At 38.3% G+C, this 21,447-nt stretch overlaps 3 protein-coding genes across 3 annotated transcripts in view; 2 read left to right on the top strand and 1 right to left on the bottom strand.

The window, feature by feature from the left end:
- Nucleotides 1–5,652: 5,652 nt before the first annotated feature.
- On the bottom strand, nucleotides 5,653–9,932 carry LOC140940664 (uncharacterized). Its single transcript, XM_073389654.1, has 3 exons — nucleotides 9,636–9,932; nucleotides 6,996–7,308; nucleotides 5,653–5,959 (listed from the first exon to the last, which is right to left on the bottom strand). The coding sequence occupies exons 1-3, from the start codon at nucleotides 9,908–9,910 to the stop codon at nucleotides 5,852–5,854; spliced, it is 696 nt and encodes a 231-aa protein (XP_073245755.1). The 5' UTR covers nucleotides 9,911–9,932; the 3' UTR covers nucleotides 5,653–5,851.
- A 120-nt stretch (nucleotides 9,933–10,052) lies between these two features.
- On the top strand, nucleotides 10,053–15,670 carry LOC140923508 (radial spoke head protein 3 homolog B-like). Its single transcript, XM_073373594.1, has 7 exons — nucleotides 10,053–10,307; nucleotides 10,849–10,936; nucleotides 11,671–11,958; nucleotides 12,695–12,982; nucleotides 13,689–13,767; nucleotides 14,058–14,144; nucleotides 14,986–15,670. Exons 1-7 carry the CDS (start codon nucleotides 10,198–10,200, stop codon nucleotides 15,351–15,353), a joined length of 1,308 nt encoding a protein of 435 aa, XP_073229695.1. The 5' UTR covers nucleotides 10,053–10,197; the 3' UTR covers nucleotides 15,354–15,670.
- A 5,273-nt stretch (nucleotides 15,671–20,943) lies between these two features.
- LOC140940654 (cyclic GMP-AMP synthase-like receptor) overlaps nucleotides 20,944–21,447 on the top strand; it is a 2,761-nt gene continuing 2,257 nt past the window's right edge. The window contains exon 1 of the mRNA XM_073389647.1: nucleotides 20,944–21,447. This exon is cut by the window's right edge and continues 2,257 nt beyond it. Within this exon, the coding sequence (XP_073245748.1) occupies nucleotides 21,027–21,447 (421 nt within the window). The 5' untranslated portion in view covers nucleotides 20,944–21,026.

Below are 21,447 nucleotides of genomic sequence, written 5' to 3'. Positions count from 1 at the left end.
CCCCGGCCAAGCGGGCCCCGGCAAGCGGGCCCCAAGCGTCTGTTTCAAAGCCGACGCTGAGTGCGAAGCAAGAGCCATAATGGGAGAAGCCATTGATAAATAAAACTCATTTTACAAGAAGGTTTAGCAATTAGTAAAGCGAAATATATTGGAACTTGAAAATGACCTACAGAACATATTAAAAGGCAGAAAAGGGGCTACATTCCCGGGAGGAGGGGGGGGGGTCGGGGGGGAGTGGTGCTACTCCAGACTTAGGCCATGTTCACACTTCGCAAAATTTTTGTTTGTTTTGCAAAAAACTCTGTCAACAGGAACCTGTTTCTAGTGCAAACGACGTTTTTAACCTTCCAAAATTACTCATGAGCTGTCATCAAACTTCAAAGATGCCGTCAAGAATATTTGGAGGCCTACAATCTTTTGTCAGGCGAAAAAATCCTTTGTTCCTTGCCAGCTACCCTTCGTCGGGTCATCTTATTTCGCGAACATGACCACGAAAAGTTCCTTCTGGTTATACGAAAAACTAAGTTTCACATGTCTCAGATGCGAACAAGGTTGCAAAAACGAAAAATTGGTGATTACAAAATTTTCCAATTTTTGGCAAACGACAAACTCTAGTTTTCGTCGTAGTGCGAGCAGGGGAACTTAAACAAAATGAAGTTTTTGCTTCCCATGTATAAATAATTGGCAGTTTACAGCCTTGTTTACAATAAAACGTGAATTCTCTGAGCTGCTACATACTGGAATGTTTACCAGCACAAGGCGAGGCGCCTTTGGAGTTTAAAAGCATCTGTTGGAAGGACTGCGAATTGTGCAAGTGCATGTTTGTGTAAGTTTTCCGAACACTTGGTCCACGCTTTACTCCTTTGCTGACTTTTTGAGTTTTTCTCTTATTTCGATCATGAGCAAGGGGAAGGAACAAACAATTATTGTCGGCATACCGTATATTTATTTTCAGCTGTTCTGAATTTCTCTAAAGTTTGTCATTGAAGAAAATACTACATCTGTTCGGAAGAAGTAAATTTTCTCCAAAATTCTTGTTGATACCGCACCATGGCCACACGTGCACCTAATAGTTTGCTTCAACTTACGTGGATTATCGTCGGCATGGTTTGGTCCAGTTTCCAAGTTGAGCGACATTTTTAAAAAGTAGTCTTTGAAAGACTTTTTCGACATTTATAGAATGAAAAGCCATTTTCATTTTCATTCATAAAAATGAAAAGTTTTTGAATGGGAAAACTTTGCAGATAAATCTTAAAAGGAATGATAATTAATAGGCAGGGCCGATTCCTTTCCGTTTTTCATGAATACGAAATGAATTGTGAGATCGCCTGAAGGCACACATTTCAAGAATGTTGTATTTTACGTGTAAAAAAGATGCGAAATAGCAGTGAGACAGACAAGAACAAATCTGGACAATACAAAGTCAAGTCACGACACTACAAATGGCTTTTACTTATAGCAGAAAATATTTTTTAAAAAAATCCTACTAATTTCTCAAAGTACGCACGTGCGTATTTGCGTAAAGGACGCTACGCCCCTGCAAGAATCTCAGCTCCGCTAGCAACCATACATTGTAATAAATCTCTCGATTTCTTCTGCATTTGTGCTGGAGGAATGAAAATATGCAAGGGTGGTTCCACTTTATAAAGGTGGAGATAAAAAGTGTGTGGATAACTACTGTCCCATCTCCGTTTTACCGGGTGGCTTCGAAGATCCTTAAAAGAGCCATGCAGAAACAGCTTCTCCAACATTTAGATAATTCCAGTCAGCTATCTCCTTTCCAGTGCGCTGGTTTACGACAAAATCATTCTACCCAGGACGCGGTTTCATATTTCACGGACTGTTTTAGGAAAGGCATAGCCTGTTCCAGGCGTTTAGATAGTGGGGAGCAAGTTAAATCCGGTACGCGGCGAGCGCAAAAAGAAACCGCGCCCTAATTTTCCGCCCGCTCCCCATTTTCGCTTGCTCCCCACCATCTGAACCCCTGGAACAGGCTAGGAAAGGCAGTGACGAAGGTTGTGTTACGGCCGGCGGTGTTTGTCAACTTTCGAAAAGCCTTCGACAGTGTAAATCACCAACTTATCCTAAAGAAATCGCCTGGGTATGGTATCAAAAACAATGAACTGAGGTGGTTCGAGAACTATCTTACGATTTGGTGTCAATCTGGCCCCAGTCGTTCAAAGAATGGATAGTGCTATCCACTGGATAAATCACTATCCCCTCGATAGTGCAATTGGTTTCCGTAATACTCATCTGCTGGATAGTGATTTATCCGGTGGATAGCACTATCCATCCGTTTGAACAACCGGGGCCTGTTGTCTATGGCAGTACACAGTCTGCACCTCAGCAGATAAAATCTGGCGTCCCACAAGGGTCCATACTTGGTCCCATGTTGTTTTCAAATAAATACAAATGGCTTGCCCAACTGTTTACTCCTGAAGATCCTACTTTAATGCGGACGATGCTGTCCTTTTCCAATCTGACTCCAATGTCGAAGGCATAAGTACTGTTTTGAATAAAGACCTAAATCAGTATCCTGGGCTGTGTACTCGTCCTGTGAAGACCGAATACGTTCTTTTCGGCACTCAACAACGAATCCCTTTGGCTACCTTGTCAGATGAGCCATTTAGCTTATTCCTCGGGGATAAGCCGATAAATCAAGCACAACATTACAGATACTTTGGTGTGCTAATAGATGCAAATCTCAATTTCAAACAACACATGGATAAGCTACTGGTCAAGATTTCCAAAAGATTCGGTGTCCTTGAGCTTCCTTGGGATAATTAGAAACAATCTAACTGTCGATGCAGCCACTAAAGTTTATCAGTGTCTTATTTTGCCGGTTATGGATTATTGCGATGTTGCATGGAACAGTTGATTGGGAAAAAAGAACGTGATAAGTTAAATCGAGCACAGAGAAGAGCGACAAAGATTGTTTTGAAGACCACAGATTCAGACGTCGAGAAGAATTTAAAAGTAGCGTCCCTTGTCTATGAGGCGTGACATGCATACTATTAATTTAACTTTTCAATGCTTAAAGCGATCCCCTCCCATGTTTTTAAAGAGATTATTTTAAGGTTTTTAGAACAATCGACAACACGAGGGGAAGAGGGCAGAACTTGCTGCTCCACAAAGTCAGAACTGAGACTGCAAGGAAAGTCTTTTATGGATCAAAACTTTTTAATAATATTCCAAGAGAAATGAAGGATTTTAAGTCAGTTGATTTTTAAGACTCGTATTTTGGAATTATACAGATCAAAAGATTTTTAGTTACTTGCTACGTTATTATCAGTTTAGCTTTTAAGAATTGTTGTATTTTAAATGATTTTCTAAAATATTAATGTATTTTTTAACTTGTAATGTATTTTAGTTACTGTAAATTAAGCTAGTTATATAATTTTTTTCCAGGGCCCTCATTCTTTAAAATTAACCTGAGATCAGGCTCAATTTTCGTTTCGCTTTGTAAATAGCATTCCGGCGGGCAAGGCGAAACGAAAAGAGAGACCCAGTTTGAGCGGTGGCTGTTAGAGAGAATGTATGAGAACCGCTAAAATTATAGCCTGAGATCAGGCCTAATTTTAGCGGTTCTCATACAATCTCTCTAACGGCCACCGCTAAAATTGGGCCTAATACAAACTCTCTCACGTTTGTGCTCGTTACGGCCAGATTTTGGCCGTAACGTTGTAGCAGGTTTGTATCAGGCTCTATTTTCGTTTCGCCTTGCCCACCGGAATGTTATTTTCAAAGCGAAACGAAAATTGAGCCTGATCTCAGGTTACCAAAATTGGGCCTGATCTCAGGTTACTTTAAAATAATCCAGACTCACAAGTTATGTCGGTCTCCACAATGATCTTTCACACCTCATGCAAGCACTGAGACATAGCAAGAGAAATCAAAACTATGGCTTAAATTCCTCACCGACCAAGGAAGACTAAGATTATCAAATTCTCCACCCAGAGGTAGAAGTGTCAAATGCCCTGGGTATTCTTGGGAAGGGGATGTTTGAAGCGTCAATTTTGATTGTACCATTTCTTAAAGGAACTTGATTTTTATGTTAAAAGAAAAAAAAATCAGTGAGGTTGAAATGTATTCCATCCAGATTCGTTCACTATAGCAGGATGTGTTGAGATATAGGGGTATTGGTTTTTATCCATGTCAAATAGCCAGGTTCATTACTTAATTAAGCTGGAAGTGATTTTTTTTCGTAGCATAGGTTATGTCTCTCCAATCCTTCACACCATTCTAATCTTTTCAAAGAAGTTTCCCCTTCTATACAAAAACAAATGAATGTTTATTTATAAGACATCTAGCAGAACCTAAAAAATGACCCCCTAGTTCTTTAAAAAAAAGTAATCCCCCCTCTCATATAGCTTACCCGGCTACCTAAAATACCCTTGATACTCCCATCCTTTTTCCTTTCTCCACCTCCTGGTCCCTTATTATTTTTAAACAATGTTGTGACTTTCAACAGTGTTATAGTTGCATTGCTACCATTGTTCCTATTATGATGCTGATAATGATCAGGTTGCCTCATCTGTAACATAAGGCAATCAACAAGTGGAAATAAAGTATGACCACATTCCACCTCAGATTTCCTTATGACTGTTCCTACAGTCAATCACAATATTACACACATTAGTTGAGAAAAATAAAATATACCAGCTATTTGTGGGCTGTACATTTTAAGTAAAAAGGTGAAATGACTAAGATGTCAATCACTAGGGCCTTGTTCCTTGAAAATGGTAATTTTAACGCCAAATTTTGAACAAAGTGTTCTTGTCCAGGAAGATTTATCTTGAGCTTAAAATCTTGTTGAGGCTTTTAATACTACAAGACTAAGTTATGATAACACAAAACTTCTCAAAAAATCAGAGGGGAAATACAATATTGTAGATTAACATTTCATCCTGGATTATAGTGCTAATCAGCCTTCAGGAACTGAGCCCAGTTTTTCTGAGTCAGAAGCAAACTGGGTAGTACCACATTAACTGGTGTTGAGCTCAGGGGTTTCAATAAGCACCGACGGCCAACGAAACGCGTCAGCTACTTTGCTTATAGAAGTTGGCTAACTTTTTTCTAGAAAGAAGAAGCAACTAGTTTGAATAACGTTGTTTACAAAAAATATTTCATAAAATATGAATAATAACGTATCAATGATATGTTTTCATAAAGGCCCACTGGTTTTACATTATACTTTGGTGATGTGAAAGCTATATTTCAGTCATTTTTTCACAAGTTTCTTTATAGGTTTACGCAGAATTTGTTTACGTGCAAAAGTATGTAATTTAGTTTACATCATTTGTTCATTGCTTGTAGGAATTGATTTTGTGACTGATAAATTGAAAGCTACATTTTCTTGAATGAAAAACATGCTCTTTTGTCCTCAAATTTAGTCCCCAGAAAGCTGAAACTCCCATTTTAGGGCTTTGAAATTTCAAAATGTTCAGGGGCAGAAATAATGCGCCCAGACCCTCTTTCTCCACCCAAGAAAAAGGGGACCAACTGCCCCTTGTTGATACGCTATTCAAACCTGCTGGCTACTTCAATTTTTATTGAAACCCCTGTAAGCTTATTCTGTTACCTCAGCAAAGTACAGTACAGTCACAAACGCATGTATTTGACCACCTGTCTTATTCAGCTTGCAGCACAATCAAGATGTAAAGGTCACGACATTATTTTATTGAGGTTGGGAATGTTGTGTAATGTTGAGGGTTTTAACAAGTTCAAACTATTCATGACAACTCACAACAACATTGTAGAGCCTGTTAAATAGATACAAAATCGGCTCACGTGTTGTGAGAAGGCAGTGATCGCTTGTCAACTACTGCAGTGTATAATTTTCTTTTCTTATTTATGGCCATGTTACAGCTACTTTTTCAAATTTCTTCTTTGTTGGGCTAATCAGCTGACTTTCCTTATCAGGACCAGACTCACTTGTTTTTGAGGGGGCTGTTATTTCCTATAAAAAGAAAGTTGAAATCATGAGTAGCAGTAAAAGTGAAGGATATTTGTAAAAATCGTACACCTTTTGTTAACTTTTCTTTTTTTTTTCTTTTTTTTTCACAGCTTTATTGGGTGCTCCTCTTGTGATAAATTTATAATACAACACAAAAAAAAAAAGAAAAAAAACAGAAAGTTAACAAAAGGTGTATGATTTTTACAAATATCTATACTTTTCAGACATGTTTCAACGTTACACCCATCGTCATCAGAATTCAATATTCCAGCAACAAGTTTGTTACATCTTAAAAGTTTTATTATGTAAATGATGTGGAATGACTTACAGGAAGAGAGGCAGGTTTGTGTGTTTCATCTAATACTATTTTACTGTTTTTATTGGACAAAATAAACTAGTCACTAAAATGGCTGCATTTTTTTTTCATTACTTGCCTGCCTTTACAGGATATTAGACAGCTATTTTAAAGATATACCTTAAATAAGTAATAAAACAAAACACACTTTGTTAAGAGCATATCACCATTCTCAACTGTAAGATATGCAGGTTAGAAAATGTGCACACAGCATGGTAGTGTAAAATAGACATAGCTGCAATACAAGTGAAAAGGAAACCATAAAATTTTTATGGTTTACTTTTCACTTATTGCTGGGTAGTAAATACATTATCATTGTTCTCAAACCTAAAAAAAATATTTCTACCATGAAAAAACAAAATGAATTAAGGTCCAGCTTGTCCTTTGGACAAGCAGCTCCCACATTTGCTCACCTCAGGGCATGCAATTGCTTCCCTGTCTTTAAACATAACAAATGATTTACAGTAGTTAGAAGATGACTTGCCTAGACCCTTGCCCATTGCCAGAGGACAAATGAGCTAAAAAAGCTACTTGCCCAGCAAGAAAAATAAATCTGCTCATCTCAGATGACCAGATAGGCCTTTTTCTACCCCTGGCTATATATTCATATTAAATTCAAATATTATTTTTACAAGTGTGAACAATAATTTAATAAGGACAACACTTAAAGATCAGGTATATTACCTTTTGTGCTCCACCATTTAAAGTTGAATTAATAGCCACCTTTGCTATAGCTGGCTCAAGCGATTTATTCAAGTTAAGTCCCAATGTTTTCCTGTTCAACTTAACCACTTTTGGTTTAGAAGCATTGTTTAATAAACTGTTTCTGTGCCCAGGTGCAGAGTCCTTTGTAGGAGATGTAGAATTAATAGAAACTGAATTTATTTCTTTGTTAATTGACTCAAGTGAAGTTGCAGGCCTTTTGTTAATTTTGATTATGTTACATTCTGTTCTTGCTATCTTGCTGACAGTGCCATCCATAGTTTCTTCAGATTTTCTAAAAGAGATTAAAAGCAGTCAAAATGGAACTTACAAAAACATCACTTACAAGGACACTCACTGTTTTACAAAACCTCATATTAACTTATACAGAAAATGCAAATAACGTGGTAAGATTCCCACTCAGTCCCATACATTTATTATTATGCATACAATGTACATGATTCAACCCTATTCATATCAAGTTTTTGTGTGAAATACAGTCAAAACTTGATAGACCATTTTAAAGTTGTGGACTTAGAATCCTAGCTATATAGCCTTTGGGTGAATGTGAGGTCAAGGTTGAGCTTGTTTTGATACAAACCTCCTTCCTTTTCTTATGGAAATTATGCTCTGAAAATGCTATTTAGCATAAAAACAACATGATTTACATAATAAAGCAGGAAGGGTTGTATCAAAACAAGCTCTACTCCAGCTTCATTTCCACCTGTACAATGTAACTGTAAAATGGGCTATTAAACAACCACCCGGCCCCAGGGCACCGCTAAGTGGCCTCTTACTTACTAGAAGAAACAGCACTTTATTTTGAAACAAACACATGACAGGAGTGGCATTACAAGTCCTCAGTAGAGGGTGCAGCTTAATAGGTGGCCACATAGGAGATTCAACTGTCAGTGAAATGCTGAGACGCAAAGTAGATGTATGGGGTGGTACAGAAATCTTGCAGATGTTAATTTTTAATGAGTGCTGTTCTCATAAACAGAGCTGAATTCTTCCATTTTGTAGCTCTGGAAAACAGAAGACCCAAGTGCTGTTCATAAAAATAATGGTAGATCTAGTGGAAAAGATTTAAAGCCTCACAATAAACTCACAGTGATTCACAGTGACTGCTGTTGCTTATGGAGGTGACTGGTCGTTTTGATAGTAACAAGTCGTTTCAGTACAAACTGAAGTCAATTTGATACATATCTCACATCAGTTTGATCCACTTGAGGTTGATTCAATACAACTAAAACAACTTGCCAACTTTTGAAGATTTACTCAATATACTTAAGTTCCCATACTGATTGAATGTTTCTCTTTGGTCTTAGTTGGACTATGCATGATGATGACATGCAGATTATGCTGACCGAATCTTGTGTTTATCTGACTTAGTCCTTTACTCACGTGTTTTCTGTGCCCATACTATAACTCAGCTGATCAGTTGACTTCATCAGCTGTTACTGTTACTGCAACCTGCCTCTACATACATACATACATGACTTTATTTAACTTCATTAACTTGATTACACATACATCACACTTAAAAAACATATTAACATAAAAACACAAACTGGCAGTAATAGTAGGCGCCTAATTTATGAAACTAGCTATGGGAAAAAAGTAAACGCCTATATTTCTTCAGACTAGTGGTTCCCCTAAAAGAATCAGGAAGAGAGTTCGAACATCTTCACCTCTTGCCGTAACAGTGCAATGGATGAAACCTATCAGGTTTCCTTGGTTTATCTAGGATACAACGTACTGAACCTAATATGAGGGATGTTCATGATGCGCTGCCAATCACCAAAAACTAACAATTCTGTCTAAATGACACAAACAATATCTAAGTGACTGTCATGAAACTAATGATAAACAAAACCCTGTAATCAAGTTGTTCCTAAATCTTACAAAAGTTGGCAAGTTGTTTTAGTTGTCTCTAATCAACTCGAGTTGACTGAACTGACTTGCCATTCGGGCGAGCTAAAGCTGGCATTTACTAGCCCAGACGTCATTTCAACTAGCCCCAAGAACTTTTTGACTAGCAGAATTGATTTCACAGTTCTTCTGTTATTTGAATTCCTCAAAAAACATCACTTGCCCGTCGGGTAAGTGAAAAACAGAATTCACTAGCCCGATAGCAAAATCCTCTAGCCCTGGGCTATTGGACACTACTCTCCTTGCACACTGCTTCGTTATGAGAGCTTTTCATTACAGAGCTTAAGTCAGTTCAAATGGGGTTTCACAACACTGGATGAAACTACGGCTGCTTGCTCATGAGAATTGTCGCAAGGAGAGCTTCGACTGTACAATAATTTTTTTCCTTTGTTCACCTTATAAGGCTGGTAAGCACAGAAATTTGAAATTCTAAAGGTTTCTACGCAAATACGATTGATTGCAACATGTTAATGACATCAGGCAAATTGAAGTCAGTCTGGTGAACTGCTGTCGACTTTCTGGTGAAACGACTGGAAATTGATGTATGTGACCTACGGAAGCTTTGTCAAACAACTCAAACTTTTCTGCTTTTTATAGGCATTCACTGTGGCCGTCGACAACATAAAGCCGTGATGGTGAACTGATGATATCGCCATTTTTCTCCAGTTTCATTATTAAAAGAACTCTTACCGTTTCGTCAACCGTATTATTTTAGACTTTCTGCCCTGTGATGTGACGCGTTCCTTGCCAGATGGTGCCACTCGTTTTGCCCTACGGAGCTGATGAAGTCTCTGAGGTAAAGGTGTGACATATCTATAAAAGAGCTGGACAAGATCGCCTTTTTCTAAGTCAACAAGATCTTGAAGAAGAATAGATCTCTCGCATAAAATTTCTATTAGTCTCTCTCTGGAAAGAACTTCTGGATGATCAAGTTCATTGCCATAAGACCTCGTTGAATCCGCCATCTTGAAATTCGCGTTTCCATTTCTAAACTATCTTTTGATTGGCTCATTGGAATTTGAGGACCAACCAATCAAATCGTCCGTTAATAAGAGCTTTCTCCCCTTTGTTATTTCCATGGTAACAATGACGTAGGGTTCCCTCCAAACAGATTCATTGGCAACGCCATGTTGTTTTGAAGGAGATTTCACAACTGAGAACTCAGCACTTCTTAAGCCTTTGTCGATTTGCGCTCTACCTCAAGTTAATTCCAAAAATCGAATAGTAGGTTGAGAGTGAAACAGATCCTAAAATGGCAGCCGTTGTCGCCCAAAAAGGAGACGGCGGAAGAACGTATACCTTTGCCAGCCAACCCCGACCAGTTCAACAGAGAAAAAAATTTAGAGATCCGTTAACACAAGAGTAAGTGCTGTAGCGACGGTTGTATTAACTTTTTATTAGCTTTATTCGTCAGTTGTTTACTAAACTAAGCTAAGTTCAGTATTATAAATTTTGAGGGTTTATCATTTTATTTGAGAACGGCAGCTCATTATTTGCCTCTTTGTACATTTCGGAGATCACTCTTATCAAATGATGACACAGCTGCCTCTAATGATTTTGCCTAAGATAAGCTGTACCTGTTCAGTAGGTTATTTATAAACAGGATAGCTTTGGAGCTGCAACCTCTATATTGTGTCAAGTGGCCATGCATATTGGTCAGTAAGGGATAAACGTTGATTGATGGATTTTGTTATTACTTTATGATTCCTAAACTTTGCAGTTGATTTATAAAAGTATAGTATGTTTAGTTAATTTGGCCTTAGAAAGACGACATTATTGACAATATTTTAATGAGTACTCAGTAAAGCATTTGACAAAGGGTTGTACCTATGTTGAGGCTGCCATAGTTTATCCATGTATTAGTATCAGTCAAGGCTTGAAGCTTCATTTCTTGTTTCTACAGAAATGAGAGTCCCATGCCATATGGAAACATCATGTACGATCGCAGAATTGTTAGGGGTAATACCTATGCACAGAGAACTCTACCAGCAGTAAGTGTTGCAGATCAAATGAAAATGTTGTTTGTCTGTTCAATGTTGAACAAGTGCATGTCAGGCCAAAATGAAGTTGCAGCACAACGGTTTTTGTTTGCAAGCACTTGGATTACAAAAACAGAAGTTATTAATCTTTTTAACATTCTTGATTTCCAATTTACATATGCTTCTTCAGGTTTGGTCTTATCTGCCCCCCCCCCCCCCCCCCCCTCACAAGAAAAAGGAATTTGGGTGGATAGGGTGAACACAATGTGCTTCCAATTTGTTATACACTACGTTAACTTTTATTCTTATAAAGATTTTTTCAAACAGCTAAAAAAGTTGGCCTAATCAGAACCTGCTTATTAAGGGTAATCAGATCTAAAGGACTAGTTCAGTTTGACATCACATTGGATAATAGAAAAAAACCAGCCTAAAATACTTCTGTCCCTTCAATCAACAGTAAAATAGCAAGAAGGGTTTACACGGAAAAAAAAAAAAACAGAAAAAACAGCAGCTCTGATTTCTTTTTGTAAAACCAAAGAAATAGAGAATAGTTTGCAAAAGTTCGCCTCAAGAGGTTTCATTTGAATGGTAACAGCCACAAATTCAAAAGTGTGAATGTCATCTCACCATAAACCATCAGCCCAGGAGGGACAGGATTAATCACATAATCAGACTCTTTCAAGTTTTATGTAGAATCATATTTTCCAAACATGATAGATCTCAAACTTACATTTTTTTCTTGTTAGACTGCACAACCTGATCCTATAGAAATTCAGAGACAGCAAGAGGCAAGAAGAAGAGCAATTGCCAGAAAACGAGCCAAGGCACAATTGAAACCAAGGTCACCAGAACCTGTAGAAGGGAGAAAGCATATTGATGTACAAACAGAACTTTATTTGGAAGAGTTAAGTGATCGTGTTGAAGAAGCTGATGTTGAGACTCAAACAGATGCCTTTTTGGATCGACCTCCTTCTCCCTTATTTATTCCTGCTAAAAGTGGAGTAGATGTTGCAACACAAATTTTGGAGGGAGAGGTAAGTTATGAAGTAAAATCAGAGTCTTCAAACAAGAAGAAAGCCCTTGGGTTACATTGTATACACTAAGTCTTAAGGCTGGTTAACATATTAGAACAATTTGAGATGAATAAAAAAGAAAATGCTAGGCAAACAAAATAATTAGCCTGAGTTTAGGCTGATTTTTATCTTGGATTTTTCTCTTAAATTGGAATGACCTGCCCAAAATTTGTAGTTTTACCATGCATTGTACATTGGGTCGACAGATCACACAGCAAAGTCTATCTTTTAAACCAGTGTTAATAGTCAACATTTGACCCTAAACCAATAATAAAGAATTAGTGGTATATGTGGAAGTTGTCTTTAAAAATGAAATGTATCATTCTTCTCTTTTTAAATTAATTTACAGTTACAGCTTATTAGTTTTGAATTGCTCTTTCTTTCTCTTGTTTTCTTGTCACAATAAATTGATCTGAATTTTTTTGACCCTCTTCTTGGGTTTGATGTATAAACTACCTGGGCCCAGCTGTTCGAAAGGTGGATAACATTATCCACTGGATAAATCTCTATCCAGTAGATAATACTTCCTCTAATAGTTATCTGCTGGATAGTGATTTATCCGTTGGATAACGCTACACTGTATTCGATGTTCGAGCAACTGGGGCCTGTTGTTATTTCACCAGTTGTTTTGTATTATTTTTACCATCAGTCATTTCAGTGTAATAATATCACATCCTCTTTGTCCCTCTCTCCTCAGTTGTTTGACTTTGACATTGAAGTCAAACCTATCCTCGAAGTTCTGGTTGGTAAAACAGTTGAACAAGCTCTACTTGAGGTAATGGAAGAGGAGGAACTTGCAAATCTTCGAGCACAGCAAAGACAATTTAAGGAACTAAGAAATGCTGAGCTTGTCGAAACTCAGAGATTAGAGGAACAGGAAAGAAGACATAGAGAAGAGAAGGAACGACGAATGAGACAACAAGCGGAAGTACTCAGGAAAGAAAAGGAAACTGGGGAAAAGATATCAGCACGTGCCTTTGCCCAGGTAATTAACCCATTCACCCAGGCAGATCCCCCCTTTTACCGTCCATGCGCATCCATGTCCCTTGTGTACCACTTGTGAGGTCATCAGTTTTAACCGGCTACCCATGTAGGACAACTTGTCATCTAACTTGTACAGAGGAAAAGATATCGATTAAACTATATGTGAATCTGCAAGATTTAGTCAAGGAGGCCAGAGAAAAAGACAAAATAACCATGTAAAGTTTACCCGAAAATTCCTATGAAAATCTTCTCCCACGACCCACACTCATCTAATTCTACGATCCTAAAAGCTTTCCCAAAACTTTTCCCATCCAAATGAAGCCTATTAAATGCCAATAAAAAGAGAAAAACTGGGGCTAGAAAAGCGAAAGAATATAGAGAGGGGAGAAGGCAAAAGGGGAAATGTTGTTTTCTGTGCATGCCTGAATGTCAGAGTCTGATATTTTGAATGTGGAACAGAAGGCTGCGAGCAACACAAAACGCAAATGGCCTTTTGTAGTAGCTCTTGATAGCTGGACAGTGACAACAAAACACCTTGACTAGCTTCAAAATCCGTTTTCCACCAAAATTCCCATGGGTTAATGGGTTAAAATAGCTGCTGAATTTCTTTCTTACTCTATTTCAGTCAAACAAACAAGTTTGACCAACCATTTATGCTGTTCTGGTATATTGAACTCCAACTGAATAACCTTTTGTAATTCTTGCAGAGTTATCTGGCTGACCTTGTGCCTTCTGTTTTTGGTTCATTAAATGAAAATGGATACTTCTATGATCCTGTAGAAAGAGGTAAACAGTGCTTAGAACTACAAAGTTAATCTTAACTTAAAATAGTAGCTTCTCATAAACTATTAAAAAATGATTCAAAACTTGCAAGAGTACTTCAGATTAGCTGAGAAAAATAGGATAAGACTAAGAAGGCTTCATCAGAGGACTCCACTTTCTTACAAATTATTACTGTACGTAGGGGCGGCGTCCTAAAACGGTAACCTAGATGTACTCGCCTGCCTTCCTCACTTCTTTTCTTTGACTTTTTTAAAAAGAAAATCTGTCTAAGATGCATTTTCTTTGACTTGCAGATGTAGAAACATACTTTATGCCATGGTTGCTGGAGAAAGTGGAAGGTGAATTAAACCAAACCATTGTTTCAAGAACTGTTCTTGATGGTAAGTTCTGGTAGCCTGAATTTTAGATGATTACTTCGAGTCGTTTTTACTCGCTCATGCTGAGGGAGTAAAAATGACTAGAAGTAGTCGTCGGAAATTCAGGCTAAAGTTCTGGTACTTTGTTTATACTAGGCAATCATTACCGGCAGTTTTCATGCTACCTTGGTAAAAAGAACTTGGCTTAGGTTATTCGCTTTAGTATGGGTTAGACTTCACATATGTAAACAGGTTTAAAAAATAAGAAATATTGCATAGATCGTGTATTGCTTCGTTGTAACTGATTCTCATAACTCAACTGGAAATTAGGAATGCTGATTCACTGCAGAGCTTTTTTTTGCTTTTTTTTTTTTTTTTTCTCTTATTGTGTTTCTTACCTTGGGAATTATACCCATTGGACCTGCAAATATTTTATGTATTGTTTCAAATTTTATATATTCGTTTTACACCTTATACTTTTTCACTTTTCAACTTGATAATGGCGTAACGTAGCGCCGAGACGTCGTTCACTTTTTTAAATGTATTTTAAAAATCTTTTAGCGTTTAACTTTTTGATCAAATCATTTTCGAAATCTCTCCTGTAACGAAAGAAAAACGTTTTTGATAATGGGCACGTTCTGCTTAGGTGTTCAATCTTAATCCAGGTAAGACAGGAAAGAAAGAAGTTAATCGTGTCAAAAAAAGGCGGGGCACAATTGAGTGACAACTTGACATACATTTCGGGATTTTTCAGATTTTTAGCGAGGCCATGATGGTGGAACGCGAAGGGTCTAATTCTGTGTCCCTCAGCTCGCGCTCTCTTTCTTTTTCCTCATCTGATTTTTACTTTTTTTATGCCTCCTAGCAATAATAAGAGATGTTGTCAAGAAGCGATTTGAAGTTTACGACAGGCTGGAGGAAGCTGCCAGACGTGCCTTGGAGCAAGAGGCAGCAGCTAAGGTAGCAGAAGAAAGAAAGAAGGCTGAAGCCGAACTTGCGGCCAAAGCTGCTGAAGAGGCGAAAGCAGAACAAGTCGCTGAACAAGCCGCCGATCAGAAACCCGAAGTCGATGAAAGCGGGCGAGAAACAACAGACAAGTTGGAGGATGGTAGCATAGCTGGAGAGGAAGCTGGGAGCGAACGTGCAGCTACTGCAGCGGACACGCCTGGTGAATCAGGGCAAAATGAACCCACTGAGGAAGCCCCGCCAGACGCTGCAGAGCAAGAACAGTAAACTGCAGACTGACCTACTTTTTATTTGTTTTTATGTCGGATTCAAAGACAAGACAGTTAATAGCATGTACATAATAACTGTTTTATTCACCGTTGCTTTAGAAGCTTGATTACACTGAATTTTCAGATTCAACCCAGGTGTTAATTCACTCTCTTTTTCTATCGAAGAAAAGGCTCTTTTCCTATTCGTAGTATGAAAGTGAATATATTCAATGATGGACTCACAGCAATATGTATATAGATTACCGTTTTTCATTATTCAAGTTTAATGACATGAAATTGTAATTGAACGGTTACAAATAAACCTTACAGCATATACGGGGGTTTGTATTAGAGGTTTGATTTTTATGATCTGTTATTGCTGGTAAGATTTCCGAGAAGCTAGGGAAGAAAGCTTACTTCAACGGTTTGCTTGAATCTCAAGCCCCCGTTCCCTCCCTCGGGAAAAAATATGGACCACGGCCATTTCGATAGAAAGTCAAAAGGGTCATTAAAACGGCTGATCCGTGTAAGTTTCAAGTTTCTGAAGATGTTATTCTGGAAACAAGTCTAGAATATTGATATATGAAAATCAAATACTAGAACTGCGGGATAAATAGGCTGCTTTAGGATTGTACGGGATTCCCAACCCTTGACTCTGCGATACCAGTGCAGCGCTCTTCCAATCGAGAATTGAGTTAACAAGCCAACCGGGAGCTGCTATTAAATTGGTGCGTTATAATCCTGAAAAAGGATTCCTGTAGTTCCATTATATGATGTTTGTATATTCATTATTTCAACTTTATCCTTCCACGGGTTTGTAACAAATCGCAGCGCCAGAATCGCATTGGTCAAGGGTTCGAATCCCGTACAAGCCTGAATTTTGTCAGTATTTTATAACTTTCCGAGAATTATTCTCATCAATTTACAGCCTCATTATAAACTCAGACTTAGTAATATAGACCACCCTCTCGAAAAAAGCTTTTGACTGATGCCTCAAAAAGCTTGGTAGTTTGCTTAAAAGACTTTTATTCTTAGACCATGGTAGCTTAATCAAAGACAGAACACAAACAGCGATGATAAACGTTGTGTCTTCTTCGTACAGCCCGCCGTGGACGCCATTTTTTTTAAAATAAACAATAAGGCCGGCGCTCTAAAGTATCGTTTCCAGGAAAATATACTATCGGTCAACCTCGTTTCCAAACAAATGTACCATCGAACAATCTCATTTCCAAGAAAATGTACCATCGAATTGATGGTATATTACTCGCATCTTCCAAATTTGGTCAACTCCTGTTGGTTATGAAGAATTAGCAGAAGGCATTGTGCCAATCAGAAACGGCGAAATATTTTTTATATTCTGGTTACTCCGATCCTTAAGAAACCTGGCTTAGACGCGACGCAGTTGAATAACCTCCGCCCTATCAGTAACTTGGACTTTATATCAAAAGTGACAGAGCGCGCTGTTTTCGACCAAATTCACGGTCATATGAGTCAATTCGCCCTTTATCCAACCTCGCAATCCGCTTACCAAAAGGGTCACAGCACAAAAACAGTGTACAAAATGACATTCTCGTGAATATGAATTGCAAGCATGTAACTCTTCTAGTTCTCCTAGATTTGAGCGCAGCGTTTGACACTGTTGACCACAATATCCTCCTTGCTCGTCTTAAGTCATGTATCGGCATTAATGGCACCGCCCTTAATTGGTTTACGTCCTATCTTAACAACAGGACGCAGCGAGTCTCGCTAAATGGCTTTACATCTGACAGTTTTAAGCTTCCTTATGGCGTTCCACAAGGATCGTGTCTGGGGCAATTTTTGTTTACCATTTATTTCAGCAAACTCTTTGAAGTCATCAAATATACCATCTACCTGAAGCACATGCCTATGCTGATGACACTCAGCTTTACCGGTCATTTAGTCCTGACACGGCTACTAATCAGACTGATGCGGTCATTGCCATGGAACGCTGTATATCGGGCATCCGTACGTGGATGCTTACGGATAGGCTCAAACTTAATGATGACAAAACTGAGCTCATGTTGATTGGTACAAAACAACAACTTTCCAAAGTAAATATTGATTGCCTTACCGAAGGAAGCATTTGATGTTGCTCCTGTCACTGTGGCAAGAAATTTAGGGACATGGTTCGATTCTAACTTGAATCTCCAGGAACAGATCCACAAAACTTGTAAATCTGGGTTTTCCATTTATACAATATTCGGCGTATCCGAAAATATCTGTCCCAGGAGTCTGCACGAACTTTGGTCCATGCTTTTATCATTGGTCTTATAGATTACTGCAACAGCCTTCTCTTTGGTTTACCCTCTGTTCATCTACTTAAACTGCAACGCTTGCAGAATGCAGCTGCTCGGCTTATATCTAATGTCCCTCGCTACAGTCACATAACACCAGTACTATGTTCGTTACATTGGCTTCCTTTCAAATTTCGTATTGATTTTAAAATACTTCTTTTTACTTTTAAAGCTATCTACGGTCATGCGCCTGGTTACTTGATCGATTTGATTGCCATTAAAGAAAAGCCGCGCTATAATCTCCGCTAGCGGTCTTATCTTAAAGTATCCTAGTTTACTCACTGAAAAAGACTTGAGGGGATCGTGCTTTTTCATCTGCTGCCCCTAATTTATGGAACAATCTGCCCCTTTACATCCGTCTTGTACGGTGGCTCATAAGGGACATAAAAACCCAGCTATTTATTTTGGGAAATTTGAATAGTAAAACTTTAGGTTTGGGGTTCTATTTTCATACCTACAATATTTTCCTTTGTTAAAGCCCAAGTTTTTCCTTTTGACATTAATTTTTTTAAAAAACTCAGATTTTTTCAAAACTCTGGTTTTTTTTTCAAAACTCAGGGTTTTTTTTCAGAACTCAGGTTTTTTAAAAAAAAAACTGAGTTTTTTCTTCAAAATCCAGTTTAAACAATGCGCAGGTCATATACCGATTGCTGGTTCAAAGAAAATGAACAAACTGGCGTTGATGATCAATGGTTTTATCTGTTTTCCATTTCATTTTGTGCCTTTCACGTGGAACGAGCATAATGCCTCCGTACATTCCTGTGACATCAGGGAATTGTCACGGTAATTTTTTGATTGAATGTTACTTCAATCTTGATTAATTAACCGCCGCCTGGTAAGCTCAGTTGAGAGAGCGCCGGTCCGCGGAGCGGAAGGTCGCGGGTTCAAACCCCGGTCGGACCAACACTCAGGATCTTTAAATAAATGAGAAGAAAGTGCTGCCTTTGTAATGACATCTGCGAATGGTTAGACTTTCTAGTCTTCTCGGATGAGGACGAAAAACCGCAGGTCCGGTCTCACAGCACTTTCCGGCACTGATCAGTTCATGTGGAACATAAAAGAACACACGCCACTGCTCGAAAAGAGTAGGGGACGTAGACCCCAGTGGTGTGGCCAACCTCTCTTGACAGGTTGTGGGATTGGGTAGGGACGGCACCTTACATGGGAACTATGAGTCCCGTTCGTGCCCATTCCCTTTGGGCCATGACCTTTGTCCAGAAAAGCTAGTAGAACTAAAAACTAAAAACTAAGACTACTCAGAAATCCTAGACTGGCTATGATTTCTTCTCCTACATAACCCGTTTGAAAAAAGTACCCTTTTCAACTGACGAATACTGAGTTGTATTGCGTGTACGAGAAGAAGGAAGCGTAGGATTCCTTAGAACTCCAGGTTTGAAGTATTGAAGTAACATTCAATCAAAGAATTACGGTCAGAATTCCCTGATGTCACAAGAAGTACGAAATCATTATGCTCGTTCCACGTGACGGGCATAAAATGAAACAGAAATGAAATTTATTTCTGAAAGAAATAAATAGTTTTATGCTTAATGTGACTGATCAATGTGTCATTTCTCCAGCTACCAGCGAGGGGGCGTTCCTGCCATCCTGAACATCATGTGTATGTTTATAAGACATGAAAGCGAGGCACAAAGCCTCTCTCCTCACTACAACAAGAAAGTTGGAAAACATTTTTCCATCCCTTCAGTTCCCTCCCCTTTTGCTCCACTTTCATCTCCCGGATGGCGGGTGTGCCCTCACCTTTGCTGGGATAATCTTCTTGAGTATCCCGATTTTCCTAGCTGGATATGCTTAAAGGAAATAAACGGCCACTATGTGGCCAAATTGATCCCAAACCGGAATTGTCATGATTTGGTATCCCAACTAATAGAGCTCACCCAAAGAGAAACTCCGCCAAAAGCAATACCCGACTTAATAATTACTTTCCAATGGGACATGAAGCATAAAACAGATAAAACCATTTGATCATCAAAGCCATTTTGTTCATTTTCTTTGAGCCAGCAATCGTGGTCAGCAGATATATGACATGCGCATTGTTCAAGACAATCAAAAACTTGGTTTTCAAAACAAAGCCTAAGTTGGAAAAAAAATCTGAGTTTAAAAAAAAAAAGAGTTTTGAAAACATCTGAGTTTTTTTTAAAAAAAACCCCTGAGTTTTGAAAAAAATCTGAGTTAAAAAAAAACCGTGAGTTTTGAAAAAACGGGCTGAGTTTTAAAAAATGTTTTAAAATAAAAAAAATTGGGCTTTAACAAAGGAAAAAATTATAGGTATGAACATAAAACCCCAAACCTGAAATAATAAGTTTTACCATTCAAATTTCCCAAAATAAATAGCTGGGTTTTTATGTCCCTTATGGGCCACCGTAGTCTTGAGGACAATTTTGAACGTTTTTAGACTACTGTAGCTTTTGATATGTAATTTTTTTAACCTACTATGTAATATATTTAGTGTTTTTTTACCCTTTTTAATTTTTAGCGTTGTTTATTCTTAGCCCAGTAATTATTATGCTCATTTTAGCTTTTGGCTCTTTTAACATTTACGTATTGTCACGCGCTTTTGATCATATTTGCATGGAAAAGCCGCGTTATAAATTTTTAATTATTATTATTATTATTGCTGACTGAACCTATTTCTAGGAAACGTTTTGAAAACAGCTTCTTGATCGGGAGTTTAAAATCGCGACCCCAGTGGGCAACACAAGAGATAATTTCTGTGTATTCAGTCATGTGCCTGCGATACATGGTTAAAATGGGGATTTTTGCATTGTAATTTGAGCTTTTTCAATTAAGACCTTGTCTCCGAATTTTAGATCATATGCACATTCATTATTTATGTTTTGTTTTTACTCACATGCTACGCCCAACAAATGTTTGTGACATTTCTACTGCAGTTAACTTCCTTTATTGCGGCAAGAATTCAAATGTTATGGTCTGTTGATTGGGGTCACTCTCGGGACCATGAGTTGAAATTCCACGAGACAAAATAAAGGGTGAGCCATCATTTAAGGGGCCAAGAATAAAAGAATGTTTACCTTTCCCAGAACTGAAATTTGCTGATGACCTGGTGACTTTATCCGAAGAGCGTAGGGCGCGAATGACGTCAAAGTGACTAACTTGCAATTTTTGTCTGAGTTTTGTCATTTTTCTCATTTTTATGACAAAAGACAGACAAACATGACATTTTAACGACAAAAGACAGACAAAAGTGAGGAATTTCGGTTTGTTTGTCTGACTTTCAGGTCTAAAAATAGTGACTGCGCGCAGCGACGCGCGCAGCGCTATTGAAAGAGGAAAAAGGACAAATTTGTTCGTTTCGCTTTCGATGTCACAGTTGTATAGTAAACAACTAAGACACCACGATGCATCACATTGTCAAAACTTTCGAAGAAAAAGGAAGGTTTGAAGATGAGAGCGAAGCCGATATTATTCGACAGAAACTCGAAATGCTAGTATCTAGCATCCAGGTAGAAGTTGCAAAGCTCGATGAAAGATTTCAGGGGGATTTGATCAAGAGCGGAAGTGTTTACGAAGGAGTAAAAATCCATCAGCCTGACGAGTTTGACTTCATGTTCAGAATCGACTGTCTCACTAACAAACCTCGCCTCTCTCGCTGCGAAAATATCCCAGGATACGTGAGACTCGCACTGGATGATGAGAAATGGAAAGAATTTACAGATGAACAAGGCTTCTTCAGCCCCAATAAGCTATGCAGCCATTTCAAAAGGCTAGTCAACGAATCTTGGAGAACCATAGACGTCCCCGAAGGAATGGCCATACAAA

The sequence above is a fragment of the Porites lutea genome, chromosome 1 (genome assembly GCF_958299795.1).
Source record: "Porites lutea chromosome 1, jaPorLute2.1, whole genome shotgun sequence".
Lineage (NCBI taxonomy): Eukaryota > Metazoa > Cnidaria > Anthozoa > Scleractinia > Poritidae > Porites > Porites lutea.
The sequence above is the reverse complement of the archived record's forward strand: the minus strand, read 5'-3'. Positions and strand labels throughout refer to the sequence as shown.

Excerpts from the sequence above, each read along its gene's own strand:
- LOC140940664 (XM_073389654.1), bottom strand. The coding sequence starts at position 9,910 with ATGGCGGATTCAACGAGGTCTTATGGCAATGAACTTGATCATCCAGAA. Across the intron at positions 7,309-9,635 it reads ATAATACGGTTGACGAAACG|AAAATCTGAAGAAACTATGG; the intron begins GTAAGAGTTCTT and ends AATCTCTTTTAG. Across the intron at positions 5,960-6,995 it reads TAAATGGTGGAGCACAAAAG|GAAATAACAGCCCCCTCAAA; the intron begins GTAATATACCTG and ends TTCTTTTTATAG.
- LOC140923508 (XM_073373594.1), top strand. The coding sequence starts at position 10,198 with ATGGCAGCCGTTGTCGCCCAAAAAGGAGACGGCGGAAGAACGTATACC. Across the intron at positions 12,983-13,688 it reads CAGCACGTGCCTTTGCCCAG|AGTTATCTGGCTGACCTTGT; the intron begins GTAATTAACCCA and ends TAATTCTTGCAG. Across the intron at positions 14,145-14,985 it reads TTCAAGAACTGTTCTTGATG|CAATAATAAGAGATGTTGTC; the intron begins GTAAGTTCTGGT and ends TATGCCTCCTAG.